Raw genomic sequence first — 13,951 nt, forward strand, 5'->3', positions numbered from 1 at the left:
TGCAAAATAATTTGATTTTATATATTGATAGGTTTTTTTTTTCTCAAACAAAACTTCTTTGCTCCAAAAATACAAATTTGCAAATCTTCACACAATCACACATTTCATAGCAAATGGAAAATTTTCAAACCTAACTGTCTCTCCACAATGTCAAAAAAAAAAAACTGTGGAGAACCCAACAAATTGAATCGAAAATAAAACAATGGAAGTCAATAAATTTGCAACAAGATTAATTTAGAATGATTCCTGCCTCTGCATTCTCATTTCTTCATAAAACCTGTCAATGAACATCTGAGCCCGCAGGTCAATTGAAGCTTCTTCATCTCCCCAATCCAACGGCTCCAATAAAGCCACTGCATTGTCATCTTCTCCACTGGCAGGAGGAAGAGCCTCCATAGTGAAATCTCCACATATATCTTCTCCTTCAACTCTCAAGCTAGAACCCCAACATTTGCAAAGAAAGAGGAACAGAGAGTATATGTCTTGAGGGCTTCTGCTCTTCATGAGCTGCCTTCTGTGGTAATGAATGAGGGGAGTGTTAGAAGGAGAAAACTGGTATTCTCCACGGAACCCATTGTTGTAATGCTTCAGAAGCTTCAGCTTCTTTGAGGTTTGTAATTTCCTCCTGAGAAATGAGTTTTCAAATGACAGTTTTCTCACTTTGGCAATGAAGATGAAGATCCTAAGGAGCTTTGAGACCTTTTGGAAAATGGGCAGTCGTTTTTTGGACATTTTGGTGGAAAACTATGGAAGTAAAAGAGGTGAGAAATCAGATCACTCTCTTTTAGTTTTAGAAAGTTTGGCTTGGGTTTGCGAAGGCATAGGCTTGTAGGCTTTGAGTCATGGAGTGTTTGGATTCGTGAGAGCATTTAAGGATACAAAAAGTTGAATGGAGTTAAAAGAATCTAACCGGTGGTAGGGAGCCAAGCTGTAAAAAGAGGGTATATTGGTCGGTTGCTTCTTGTTTTTTTAAGGCTTGATATACAGCAATAAGCAAACTAGCCGTTGGACTTGAACCCCGAGTGGGTTTCCTTCCCTCTATAATTCTAATTTTGATAGCACTTCTTTTTAATTTATAGTTATGTTTTTGGAATAAAAGTGATAGTTTAAATTAAGAGAGAGAGAGAGAGAATGAGGTTTTTCACACACTACAAAGACGTTATAGAGTTCCAATCTGCAAATCACAACTTTTATATTAAAAATATGAGATTCGAATACATGACCTCGAATATAGGTATAACATCTTTTAACCATTTGTTGAGCTACAAGTACTTTGCGACAAATTGCTTGCGCAAATTTCTTATTAATTATCACAGTTTGCGATTTGAATTTTAGGATCGATTATTTGGAGCCAATTTCCAAGCAGGTTGTATATAATAATACAAAGTTAGTTACTTGTTTGGTATTAAAGCATACAAATATACATACCGTATGGAGTTGGGCATGCAGATCTGGATCAAGGTTTCCTTTCTCCTTACACATTCCTTAATTTTATGTCACTCTCAATTTATTTGCAGTCTGAAGATGCCCTAACGGGTTTGGGTGGGTTGCATTAGTCCGACCGACTTGAATTAGGAGATGATGGGTAGAGGTTTAAATAATGGGTCTCAAAAATTACAATCCCCCCTTTCACTTGCAACACAATAAAAGATAAAACTTTCCATTATTGTTTCAAAAAAAATTAAAGTCGAGAAAGAAAAAAAATAAATAAAGCATATTTCTTCCCAATGTCTCAAACCAAATATGCGTTTGACTTATAAATATTTGATCACTTGGAGAATAAAAGTAATAAAAAATTATTTCATTTGACTATTTCAAACTATTGGACTTGACCTTTTGCTGAACAAACATAGTACAGTGCAACTGGGTTGTATCTTGATAGCCGTTAGCCAATGTACATCTATCATCCTTGTTGTACATGGATGTCTGTTTTTTTTTATTTTTATTCCTCTGTATTTATTAAATTTATACAACTTCCTCTAGGTTTTCATCAAGATTTCCATTTGTTTAGGTTCAAAGGTTTTATTTACATTTCAAATTTAGATGCCTCTAAAATTAGTAATTCATATGAAATAAGAATTTTGTTCAAAATAATTAAAACGACAGAAACAAATTTGACTGGCTCGCTACAAACATATCGAAAAAAGTATAGTAATAAAATAAATAATTCACTATAACAAGATTGTGTTATTTCCACGCCCGGTTAAAGCTTCTTTCACTTCTTGTGAGTGCTCTGAAAAATATGAAATATTGATTTTTGAGTTTAAAATAACAAAATGTAAGAGGGAAAAATAATTCTACATAAAATACAATAATTAGGTTATTATGGTTAATATTTGACATAACTACACAATTTCATTTACACATGTTGGGGTTTAAAATTTTGGTGGTAGCTACAATCACAATGTTGGCATTTTTTAAAGTAAAATAAAATAAAAATAGAAGCATATTGCCACCAAAAAGAAAATTCTTAAATGAAAATAGTTTTATATCAACGGCTAGAGAAAGAGATCAAGGAAGGCAGCCCAAATCAGAGGGCTGTGGCGGCCATCCTCACTCAAAAACGACGCATCACCCGGGAAACCCCAGCGGTGCGCAAAAGACACTGAAGGCGCACATTAGCATTTGCAATAAACAAAAATAAAATTGAGAGAAAATAAAATCAGAAAGGCCATGATATAAAAACCCGAACGTTAAAACGCCCTCTCGGAGTCTCACGCTCGCACTCGTATATAAACTTGCGTTTCCCGGCGATTTGTGAGAGACACAAAACAATAACAACAACAATCCCAATAGCGTTCTCTAGGAAAATTTTCCCTTTCCCATAAAATCCCCGAGATTTTCCGAGAAAATAAGAGAAAGAAGGACGAAGAGAGAGCTGTGATCTAAGAGTGGCTCTCTTGGTCTGAGTTTCCGATAAATGGTGTATATAGGTGTGTCGGAGGAGAGAGAGAGAGTGGCTGCTAAGTCCATGGCGATGGGTTCTGAGAGAACAAAGCCTCTGCACAATTTCAACTTGCCGTGGGATTTGAAGTGGGGGAACCAGAAGCACCTAAGGTGCATGAAGGTGAGCTCCGACGCCGGCGGTAGTACCGGAGAAGCCTCGGCCGTTGATCGGCGATCTTCGGCTCAGAGATTGGAGAGTTCGGTGATGATGACTCGGCGGAGGGAATCGGAGTTTGAGAAGCGGAGGTTTCGGGCTCCTCGGCCGAGGATCGAAAACGACAACGCAGAGGAAGGGATCGAGGCTGTTAGGGAGAAGCTCATGTTTGATCTCAAAACGGCGGCGGATAAGATGAAGGACGCGATTTTGAGGGAGGAGGAGGTGGCGGTGGCGGCTGCGGATACTGACATGGCGGCGGATGGGGAGGATGTTGAGATGGCGGAGGAGGGGGAATCATCGCCTGCGGCGGCGGCAGAGGTCAGGCCGTGGAATCTGAGGACGAGGAGGGCCGCGTGTAAGGCTCCTCTTGGTGGTGGTGGTGTTAAGGGGTTGAGAATCGAGGAGAAGAAGGCGAATTACTCGCCGTTGAGGAGTGAGGGTAACAATGGCGTGAAGTCGCCGAGGCCGGTCAGAGGGGCTTCAGGTTCGGGTTCGGGTTCGGGTCCGGAGAAGAAAGAGAAGGAGAAGGAGAGGGTCAAGTTCGCAGTGTCGCTTACCAAGAAGGAGATCGAGGAGGATTTCATGGTGATGCTCGGCCACAGGCCTCCCCGCCGGCCAAAGAAGCGCCCAAGAAATGTTCAGAAGCAATTGGATGTAAGTCAATTTCAAATTCTTACTCTTTCTTCATGACCCTTTTAGTTTCTTTTCTTTCTTGTGTTTAAATATACATTAACTGTCTGACCAATAGTAATTAATGTTCATGGTGATTGTTGTTGTTGCAGACGTTGTTTCCGGGGATGTGGTTGACGGAGGTCTCAGCTGAGACGTACAAGGTTCCTGAGTTCCCTGAAACTGCCAAGGTGATTGCTTTGTTCTGACTTCTCTCTGAAAATTTCAAAAGTCGTTGCTTTCATTGATGATAACATTTGAGGGACACTGAAAGAGAATAATGAGAATTTGGGGTCTTATAGTTTTGTGTCCCTCAGCCTTCAAATTATGGAATTGGGCTCAGCGTGCTTGTTCTGGGGTTTCATGAGTTATGAACAATAATGAATTCAAAGTTCCCGCTTTTCTTCTCTTTCCCACATTTTCAAATCACGTATCAATCAACAAAATTCGTGTTCATCTGCTTCTGGGTTGTAATTACTGGATCTTGTTTTCTCTGTCTTTCACAAGTTTGTTTAATTTTGAACTGTTGGTCATTCTTTTTTGCAGAGGTAGCAGTGGGAGTGAATGATGGCTTCTGTGGAATGTTTCAAGGCTCTGTTTTTCTGACTGCTGCTGCTTGCAACGCTAATTAGTGGGTATACCACACACATGGGAGTTTGATGAAAATTGAAATCATCAAATCCCCGTACTGGTGAATGTTCAGTTGCTTTGGAACGCTAATTTTGTTTGTTAATTATAATTCATCTTTCTTCTTTTTCTGAATAAATGTAAATAAAGGAAATCTGGGCGGATGCTGTTATATGGAAAACAACTTTTGTGATATGAGTTTGATTTTGTGACTATTAAATATATCAGTTCCGTTTGGTATCAGTGTACCAGTGTTCTTCTTTATTTTGGGTTCTATAGCAGAGCATCAAAGTGCATGATTGCCTACATACTACTTGACATTTTTTAAACTTTTAGCAGTTCTCTTCATTTACATCGTGAGAAGACTAGCTAGGGAAATAATTATTTCTGTGTAATTGGTTTCTGAAGCCTTTATCATGCTGTACTATATTTCCTTCTCTTCTGCACATTGTAAATATTTAATTAATAAGCCATGCTTTTCGGAATGTAAGTGAACTTCTCATGTAAATTGCAAGTTTAGTGACTAATCATGGCTCTTAGGTTCATGGAACTAGTGTAGCTTTAAGGTGGTAGATCAAATACTTGGTTGCTTTAATTTATTGATTGGGCTTCCTTTTTGTTCTAAATTTCTTGCCTGGCCTTGCCTAAAAGATATAGTAATAAAAAATAACTGTTGACAACTAGTCACAAGTCACAAATTGCCTGCCCTGCTCAGTTATCTGTATTTTACTACCTTAACATCTTTGCTTATTGATCTTCATAGTTGTGATATCATTTTCCTTCTTTTTTCCTTTTTGGCAAACACAATCTTGTTATAATTTTCCTTCCCTACTAACTGGCATTTCATTATAATTTTCTTCAACAATGAGTTCTATTCTACTACTTTTTTGTTCATTGTTTATTGGTAGTCAATTTATCTGGTGAATGTAGAGTTGATCTGTTACATAGTAGTTTATGGGTTCTTTAACAATATATTGTTTGTCTTTTGCATCTGTCCTCCTGGTATGAGATGGATAATGTTTTCTTGTTTAGTTTATTCCTATTAGAAGGCATGCTATAGTTTATGGTCAAACCTTTCACACAATTAATTGGCTTGTTGAAAATTGAAAATTAATACTCGATACTTCAATCACTTTCCAAGGTGGTAAATTGTTATTTTTCTGGCTTTATATTCTTATGCTGAACGATCAAACTAGATAGAAATTCTGATTGTGTTAGTTCTGCATGTTTAACTTTTTTTTTTCTTTTCCGAAATTTATCATGAAATTTTGAGATGCACATGAAATTCAAAATTGTCTGGAACTCCTCAGGGCAAGTCTCCTCTGTTAAAGCAATGGCTAATGAGGAGTTTTTTTGTAGGTTGATAATCAGTAACCAACCTCTCATGATCTTACCATTCATAATTGGCTTGCTTCTGGTGTGCCTGCTAATCTGGTCTCTGCTGGACTTTTTCTATGCCAGAAATTGGATAGCTTGACTCGTTATTTGACTTGTATTTTGACTCGTGAGTTTTGTGCCTGGGACTGGATGACCTGTTATTCTTGTGGCACTTGCATTTCAATATCGGCAAAAACCAAGGTCCAATCCAAAGTAGTTGTTTTGACTCGGCAACTTGTCCTTGACTACGCGTTCGCCTATTGTTGTCTTTCGGTTCTCTTTCCTCTGTTCCAAGTTCCAACTTTCATTTCAAGTTTTGAAGCCCAACCCATTTGTTGCTCCAGTCCAGTAAGTCTTGTTGCGAGCTTTAGGACACTAAAGTTGAAACTGGAACTGCTGAAGAAGTTATGGCTATTTTGAGGAATCTTTTGCAGCCGATGATATCATAACCCTACGAAACCAGCCAAATTGTGTTTGCATGCTACTTTCCAATCTGTCATGAACTGACATTCTTTGGGTCTATTTGGTAACCAAACCAACCCTCCTCTATATCCATTTTCCAGCCGTGCTTCGCATCCGCATCAAGTTTTTCGACTCAATAATTTAGGTAAACTCTGTTTCCCTTGTTTGTTGTTGTTTGAGCTTCAACCTCCTCCTTGTTCTTGCCGATGTTTCTTTTGCTTGCGGAAAAACCAACAATGCCCCCAAATAATCACGGATTAAAGAGATAATTTTGATCCAGCTTCATGGAACAGGGTTTTTTAGCACTTTTGTTTGATCAACTTAGAGAAAATGATGGTGGAAGGAAACAGAGACAGCGGACTCAAGGATGGACCATGTTATGGTGGTTATGAAAGGCTAAGCTAAAGTATATTGATGCTTAGATTATCAGAGTAAAAGTTTAGGGACCCCTTGGGGCTTGGTCATTGATTCTTTTTTGTTCAAACAATTCCTGGAAGCACAGTGTTTTTGTCCTAATACTACACAGAATAAAACAAAAACGGAAGCATCTTATGCAGATCAAGTATTTTTTTAATGTTCAAAAGAAGAAAAGAGAGTCATATTTACTTATTTTGAACTACGAAAAGATATCAAAAGCATAAAAAGAAAGAAAGGGATGGGAGAGCCGTGAAAGAAAGATACCTTGTTGATCTGTCTCCTAATCCAGTAACATGTTGATATGCATGCACAATTACTGTCCCACCAGCTTCCCTTCCCCCCACTGTAGTTTTCACCCTTCTAATGACCAAAATATCCCATGAATTATTCTTTTTTGTAATTTTTGTTTTTTCGAACATAATAATAAGATTCTTGACATTTCTTATCACTAAAATTTTCTTCATTTTACAGAGTATGATCACATGCTAGTTAATAATACAAGATGGCAGACAGCTAAATTCATCTGTACTTGGAAGATTCATCCACTCACTCATGAAGGAAACTGATCTGAACCCATCATTTCTTCTTCTTTTTTAACTTACCATTACAGAAGAGAGAACCAAACCCAAAAAAACTTACTGTCACTTTGGAAATGTATGGTGGTGGGAGATTCAGAACAGGACTAATTCTAACCCCATTGCCATAAGATCCACTCTTCCTTAACGAAGGCTTTTGCGGGCATGAATTATTATAAGCATAATATGTACTTGAATATGATGATGCAGATGATCTTCTGCTTGAAATAGATGGTTGTTTCTGCAAATGCTGCTTCTGATGAGTTTCCTTTGGAGCCACTGTCTGCTTTGCATTTGGAGCCGACCCGGTTGAATTGCTTCTTGAAAGAAATTGTAATGACCGAATTAAGCTCTTGCCGCGAGCAGTGTCACAATTGAGGCTGCTACTTCGCCTGAACTGCCAGAAAGGCTTTGTTGGAGGCTTCTCATCTTCATCTTCATCTGCATCAACGTTGGTGTCTAAGAATTCTTTCAACCTCTTCTTCTCTGTTGTGTTCCTAGTTGTTGAACGATGATGAGCAGGTGGAGGATTAACAACCTCATCAGGCTGATGGGCTTCTTTGGTGGCAATGGCATTGGGATTTCTCTTGATTTGGACAGGAAGAATCTTCCCATTGGAGAAAAGCTCATCTGCAGAAGACAACTCTAGTTTAAGGTTATTGACAATGCAGAAGTCGAAATCAGAGCTTGAATCCAAGAGAGAAGAGTCTAATCGTTGCCCTTCTTTTGCAACAGGACATGTCTTGTCTAGATCATGAGAAAATGAAATTCTTGGACTAAATCCAGGGCTAGAAATCTCCGAGCACACCTCGATGGCCATAGTTGCTGCTAGCAGTGCTTTTTCATAAAGACTAGTATATTTCTGAAATAAATTGCTCCAACCAAGTTACCGACCACTGTTTGAAACTCAAAATGAACCTGAAGAAGGCTTTAAAATCCACCAGACAACCAAGAATGGCATTGACTGTCAGCAGATTTGGAGTCAAATGAAAGGAAAAGTGGGAAGGAATTTGAATTGTGGGAATAAGAAGTCAGAAAAAGCAGCTTTAGCCTTTTCATTTTGTCTGAGCTTTGAGCATATCTGAGAGATTCCAGCATTGGAGGATCAGATGAATTAATGCAGACTGAAGCAGAGGGACAACTGAACTGGGTTATATTGCGCCAAGTTATCAGAAAAAGAAGAGAGAAAGATAAAGAGAAGGAAAGTGGTTGAATTTAAGCACCGAAAGGCTACAAAAGAACCCTCCTCTATGGGGTTTCCAATGAAACTTTTACTTTTGGGGATGAGAAAACAGAGTGAAAGTGAAGTGAGTGAGAACTGAGAGGAGGAGGAGGCAATGGCCTCACTGTTTTTATGGGATTTAAAGTCCAAAAGAGAAGCTATATAATATATGACAGATTAAAAAAATAAATACATAAAACAAATTAAATTACATAACTGTAATTATAGTTTTCCATTAGGAACTTTCTATTGGGGTTCATTGCTGAAATCAATCATCTGAAATCCCATGTGAATATTTATCTAGCATATGTATGCGACTGCTACATGTTGCAGAATAAGTGAATTAATATCGAACACCCTGCAGATTATTAAAACCCAAATCCTGATATCTCTGCATGAAAAGGAACAAACATTGCATGGGGAACAACTGGTTGTGCGGGGGATCTAGTCGATAATAAATAAACTTAAAATCTGGTATTAGACACAAGGTACGGTTAGATCTAAAGGGTCGCAATTTGGATTTATAATTAATAGAGTTTCATTTCAACAAGTTCCAACCCAAAACTATTGAAATTATTTAGAAGCAAAATGCGTGGTGGTGTTGCCTGACTGGTTGACAGAAGATTGATAATTGATCAGGCAACAATAATGTGGCACGCTAGGTAGGGTCCCATTTTGGACTCGGCCCATAATGTTGTTTTGTGTAGGCTATTATTGTTATGTTTCAAAGGGCTCAAAGCATTGGTTGCCTAATTCAGCGGAAAAACTTTCTTGAAATGGGAATAATACTGTTTTGCTATTTTCGATCAATAATACAATGATGCATAAAAAATTTATCCACATAATTAATCATTTACAGATATTCCTATTGTGTGAAACTATTTCTCAAAAAGCCAAGGCGCAAAAAAGTAGTACTTAATATAACGCTCATGAATCTACATCTGCAACCAAACCCTTAAGCAAAATTCTTTGTTTGAACACCATCAACATTTCTGAAGCAAAATCATGTGTACTTTTATTTCATGATCTCCAATTTACATGTGTTTTTGGTTAGATTAATTGGTATTGACTTTTGTTAGATTAATTATGTAATTGACATGGATTTTGTTCATATTAATTGATATTCATATAGACTATAATCAATTAGTTGTAGACATAAAACTCTTATTTGTTTTAATTATGAGTGACATTAGTATTGGTTAAATTCTAAGGGCATTTGGTTGTATAATTGTTTTTTGAATTTTTAGCCTTATTTTTTTTAACACACTACACGGATGTTAGGATTTAAACCCAAGGCCTTGCTTGAGTCATTTGTAAATTTTTAGCATTTTAAATATTGCACCTCCCTGAAAAATTCATAAATCGCCAGTGGGTGTGGTGTGGTGTTCTTTGCATTAATTATGCAAATAACAATAAATTGTTAATTATGTGGATAACAGTAAATTGTTAATTATGTGGATAACTGTAAATTGTTAATGTACCCGAATTAAGTTCATAATGTATTAACGGTCAAATTTTATCCGTAACTTACAACTTTACGGGTGACGAAATTTGACACATCTGTCAATGATTTGTTAGTCTCCATGTATTATATACTTAACAGTTACAAGGTGGCAATGCGGACACATGGGGTGAATGAACTGGGATCCATGGATACATTGGCGTAGGCCCACATAACATGTCCGTCTGTGACAGTGCCAAATGCCAAGGTCATTTGCTGCTTGACGCTTGTACATTCCTCGTCCCACCGCCCGCATGTTATGATGTTATATGCCCTCCTTCATGCAGAAACGACATCGCACCGTTTAGGAATCTAACGAGGATGCATTTGGCATATCCTAGAAAGTGATGGTTAGATAAACAGAGATAGATTGAGTTAGTACAGCACACCTCAATTTCATTCATCTACCAAACGCTGTCGTTACCCAATTTACCCACCGTAATATCTGCAACTGCCATTTGCAAGGGCACTTCAAACACAATCATCATAATACCCAAACAGCCCCCAGACGCGGACTTTTACCAAACCGAACAGCAAATATTGAAATATCAGGGATTCAGATCTAAACCGGATCCGACTGCATAGACCCAAACGGACCGACGCTGACAGTTTTGACTATCGATTATCGTAAGCGCTACCCTCCACATTTTACAACCGACACAGCCCCTCATTTCCCTCCATACCTTTTTTTCGATCTTCCTTCCTCCTGCAATTTGGCCCAATTGGAGTTGCTTCGTATATAGGCCCGAAATGAGAACATGGAGCCCTGGGACAAGAACATGAAGAAGAAGAGGAAGCGGAGCCAGAGGCCCGTCAGGCTAAGATGCTCCGTCAAGAATTACGATTGGGGCATTGTCGGCCGCCATTCCAAGGTCGCCAGGCTTTTCGCGCTCAATTCAGGGTCGGATATCGACCCCGCCAAGCCCTACGCCGAGTTCTGGATCGGGACGCATGAATCCGGGCCTTCGTTTGCCGATTCCGGGTCTGAGCCCGTGAGCCTCAAGGCCTGGATCGCTCAGGATCCCAGTGTGCTTGGGGACAAGGTTGTTGACAAGTGGGGTGCTGATCTTCCCTTCTTGTTCAAGGTATGGTTTCCGTGTTCTCTGTTTGTTTGCTGAGAAAATGCGGACAAAGAAAGGAAAATTGCATTATGTTCAATTTTCTTGGGAATTCAAAACGAGTGTGTGCTTGTGAATTCAATTTTCTCGAAGCTGAACACTTGCATTATGTTCTTTCTTTTGGTCAAACACATTATAAATCTGAGATTTAGAATTTTCTCCTGCAAAATGTTGGTAATTTTTTTTTACTGCGTGGACCTTAATTTTGACTGGATGAATCTGTTTAATTGGTGCTCCAAGATTATGGACTTTGGGTTTATTGTGGGATTTTAGGTACTTTCGGTTGGGAAGGCTTTATCAATACAGGCTCATCCGGATAAAGAACTAGCTAGGGTGCTGCACAAGTTACACCCAAATGTTTACAGAGATGACAATCACAAGCCTGAAATGGCATTGGCATTGACAGAGTTTGAGGCTCTTTGCGGGTTTATTAGTGTCAAGGTAAGACAGAAATCATCATTTGGAGGTCATTTGGTTTGGATTTTTGTTGGGCATATTTGTATTGAATATGATCATAACTCTAAGGAGATAATCATAATAATATACTACTTTAAAAAGTCTGCAAGGACGTCCTTTGCTGCACATTTTATCAATTTTATGTAAACTGTGAGTTATAGGTGCTATTGTTCAGATCCTTAGTAATGGAGCATAAGCTCTGCCTCTGCTTTTAGTTCCTACTGCATGTCATGATACAGAGCATGTTGCAATCAGTTCCACTGTAAGAAGGAAATTGTCGCAGTTGAAATCAATAGATAAAGACTTGGTTTGAATAATACATAATGAAATCCATGAAGACACCTGCTTATGATTTCCCTTGATTTCTCATTCTCCTTGTACTTATCAAACAATTTATCATTTCTCATACTCCATCTGATTTGCTTGTACTTATTGCATGTTTTATATATTCCAGGAGCTAAAAGACATGCTTAGCAGTGTTCCCGAGATTGCAGAGTTGGTTGGGGTTGGAAATGCAGAGAGAATTCTACTTGTTAATGGGCAGCATGAGAATGGGAAATCAAAAACGGATTTAGAGTCCATCTTCAGTCGAGTTATGTTACTAAGTAAAGATACAATTTCTGAGATGATATCTAAACTGAAAAGGCGTCTTAATCTAGAGAAAAAGGTAATTTGAAGTTATGTTAGTTGTATAAAGTTTTAGTGCATATTTTTATTGTTGGCATTAAAGTGATTCTTTTCTTTAATCATATTGAAGGATGTAACCAGCAATAACTAAAATCACAGTTTGATGTTGGGCTATTGATACAAAATATGAAAGCTCTAAGAGCTTCCTTTTGGAAGTGCTAAATAGATGTAAATATGATCTAGTCATTGACCACTGAGGTAAAAACAGATGACGATTCCAACTAATTTTGTTTAGATTTCAAGGAAAAAGTGTGAAGTATGGTGGTGTTTCAATTTAAGACTTGTCAAGAAATTTGAAGTGATAGAGGAACATTGTTGTTTTAATCGTCAGAATAACTGAAGTGCCATCGTTATCCACCATGTTCATCTTGACTGCATCACTAGTTTTTTTTTTTTTTGGTCATAACCATATTTTCTCCTTCGTTGGACCAGAAAAGGCAATTGACGGTTAAAGAACAACTGGCACTCAGATTGGAGAGTCAATATCCAGCTGATGTGGGTGCAATAGCAGCATTTTTTCTTAACTATGTGAAGCTGAACCGTGGTGAAGCAATAAGTCTTGGGCCAAATGAGCCCCATGCATATATTTCTGGTGAATGCATTGAGTGTATGGCAACTTCTGACAATGTTGTTCGTGCCGGCCTTACCTCAAAACCACTGGATGTCCAAACGCTTCTTTCTATGCTTAAATACAGACAGGTAACAATAAAATTTGATTCTAGACTTTCCAGATTGTCTTTCCTTTTCTAGGGGCATGCTCCGTCTGTCACTTTTGTCCAAGAACATTAGATTTATGCATTTGCCTTGACATTATAGCTATCCCATCCATCAGTGATTAGCTGGATATTGCCATCACGTCTTTTGGAGGAGATGGGCGTTTTAAACCATTGTTTCGTTTTTGTTGCATTATTATTTTTTTTCTTCTCACAACTCTTTTCTCTCTTGTACATATGGCCCCCACTATGTGCTGAATGTCATATGATGGGATATTTCACTTTACTTTGTTTTAGTATCAGCTACTTATAATCTGTTTTCTATTGTTTTGCAGGGTTCTCCTGAGATTTTGCAAGGGGTTTCTTTGAATCCATACACAACAAGGTATCTCCCACCTTTCGAAGAATTCGAAATTGATTGCTGTACCCTTCCTCAGTCTGCAGCGGTAATTTTTCCCTCAGTCCTAGGACCATCCCTTTTCCTATTCACTGCTGGGAAAGGACATTTTGATGCAGGTCTGCCCGAGGATGATATGGTGAAGGAGGGGGATGATATAGTTGAAGAGGGTGGGGTTTTCTTTGTGCCTGCCAACACGAAGATTAGCATTACTGCCAAATCAACAGAACTGCAACTGTATAGGGTGGGGGTGAACAGCAAAATTTATAGGGATTTGTAGTCTGCAATTACGTCGAATTCTTACATTTCTTTTTTGGATGAAGAAAAAATGCGGACCATGGTTTTATACAATCACATCTTTATGTAATATTTGCTCCTTTATTCTTTTAATTTATTTATTTATCCTTTTCAATTCATATAATTCTATAACTAGTGTAATGATTTTCCGAAATTTTGTATTTTCGATGTTGTATGTAAGTTACAAAGATTAACATTTGGATGGAATTACGAATTGTCTCATTGGTTTTGTTTAAAATAGCTTATTTTTGTAATCTATGTTAATTTTTTTTACCGTTGAAAGATTTTTATGAGGACATGGAAAAAAAAAATAAAAAAAGAAAAGAAATT

The 13,951-nt window shown here is 38.0% G+C and overlaps 4 protein-coding genes across 4 annotated transcripts; 2 read left to right on the top strand and 2 right to left on the bottom strand.

Moving 5' to 3' along the window:
• LOC103341649 (cotton fiber protein) lies at window positions 1-955 on the bottom strand. Its single transcript, XM_089046666.1, has one exon. It carries the CDS (start codon window positions 730-732, stop codon window positions 235-237), a length of 498 nt encoding a protein of 165 aa, XP_088902792.1. The 5' UTR covers window positions 733-955; the 3' UTR covers window positions 1-234.
• Window positions 956-2,679: 1,724 nt separating this feature from the next.
• Window positions 2,680-4,642, top strand: LOC103341506 (uncharacterized). The gene is made up of 3 exons (XM_008245039.3): window positions 2,680-3,757; window positions 3,886-3,963; window positions 4,319-4,642. Exons 1-3 carry the CDS (start codon window positions 2,921-2,923, stop codon window positions 4,322-4,324), a joined length of 921 nt encoding a protein of 306 aa, XP_008243261.1. The 5' UTR covers window positions 2,680-2,920; the 3' UTR covers window positions 4,325-4,642.
• A 2,178-nt stretch (window positions 4,643-6,820) lies between these two features.
• On the bottom strand, window positions 6,821-8,717 carry LOC103341505 (membrane-associated kinase regulator). Its single transcript, XM_008245036.2, has one exon. It carries the CDS (start codon window positions 8,048-8,050, stop codon window positions 7,232-7,234), a length of 819 nt encoding a protein of 272 aa, XP_008243258.2. The 5' UTR covers window positions 8,051-8,717; the 3' UTR covers window positions 6,821-7,231.
• Window positions 8,718-10,247: 1,530 nt separating this feature from the next.
• LOC103341504 (mannose-6-phosphate isomerase 1-like) lies at window positions 10,248-13,859 on the top strand. Its single transcript, XM_008245035.3, has 5 exons — window positions 10,248-11,038; window positions 11,345-11,512; window positions 11,982-12,194; window positions 12,647-12,913; window positions 13,263-13,859. Exons 1-5 carry the CDS (start codon window positions 10,712-10,714, stop codon window positions 13,602-13,604), a joined length of 1,317 nt encoding a protein of 438 aa, XP_008243257.2. The 5' UTR covers window positions 10,248-10,711; the 3' UTR covers window positions 13,605-13,859.
• Window positions 13,860-13,951: the final 92 nt, after the last annotated feature.

The sequence above is a fragment of the Prunus mume genome, linkage group LG2 (genome assembly GCF_029339155.1).
Source record: "Prunus mume cultivar Tortuosa linkage group LG2, ASM2933915v1, whole genome shotgun sequence".
Classification (NCBI taxonomy): domain Eukaryota; kingdom Viridiplantae; phylum Streptophyta; class Magnoliopsida; order Rosales; family Rosaceae; genus Prunus; species Prunus mume.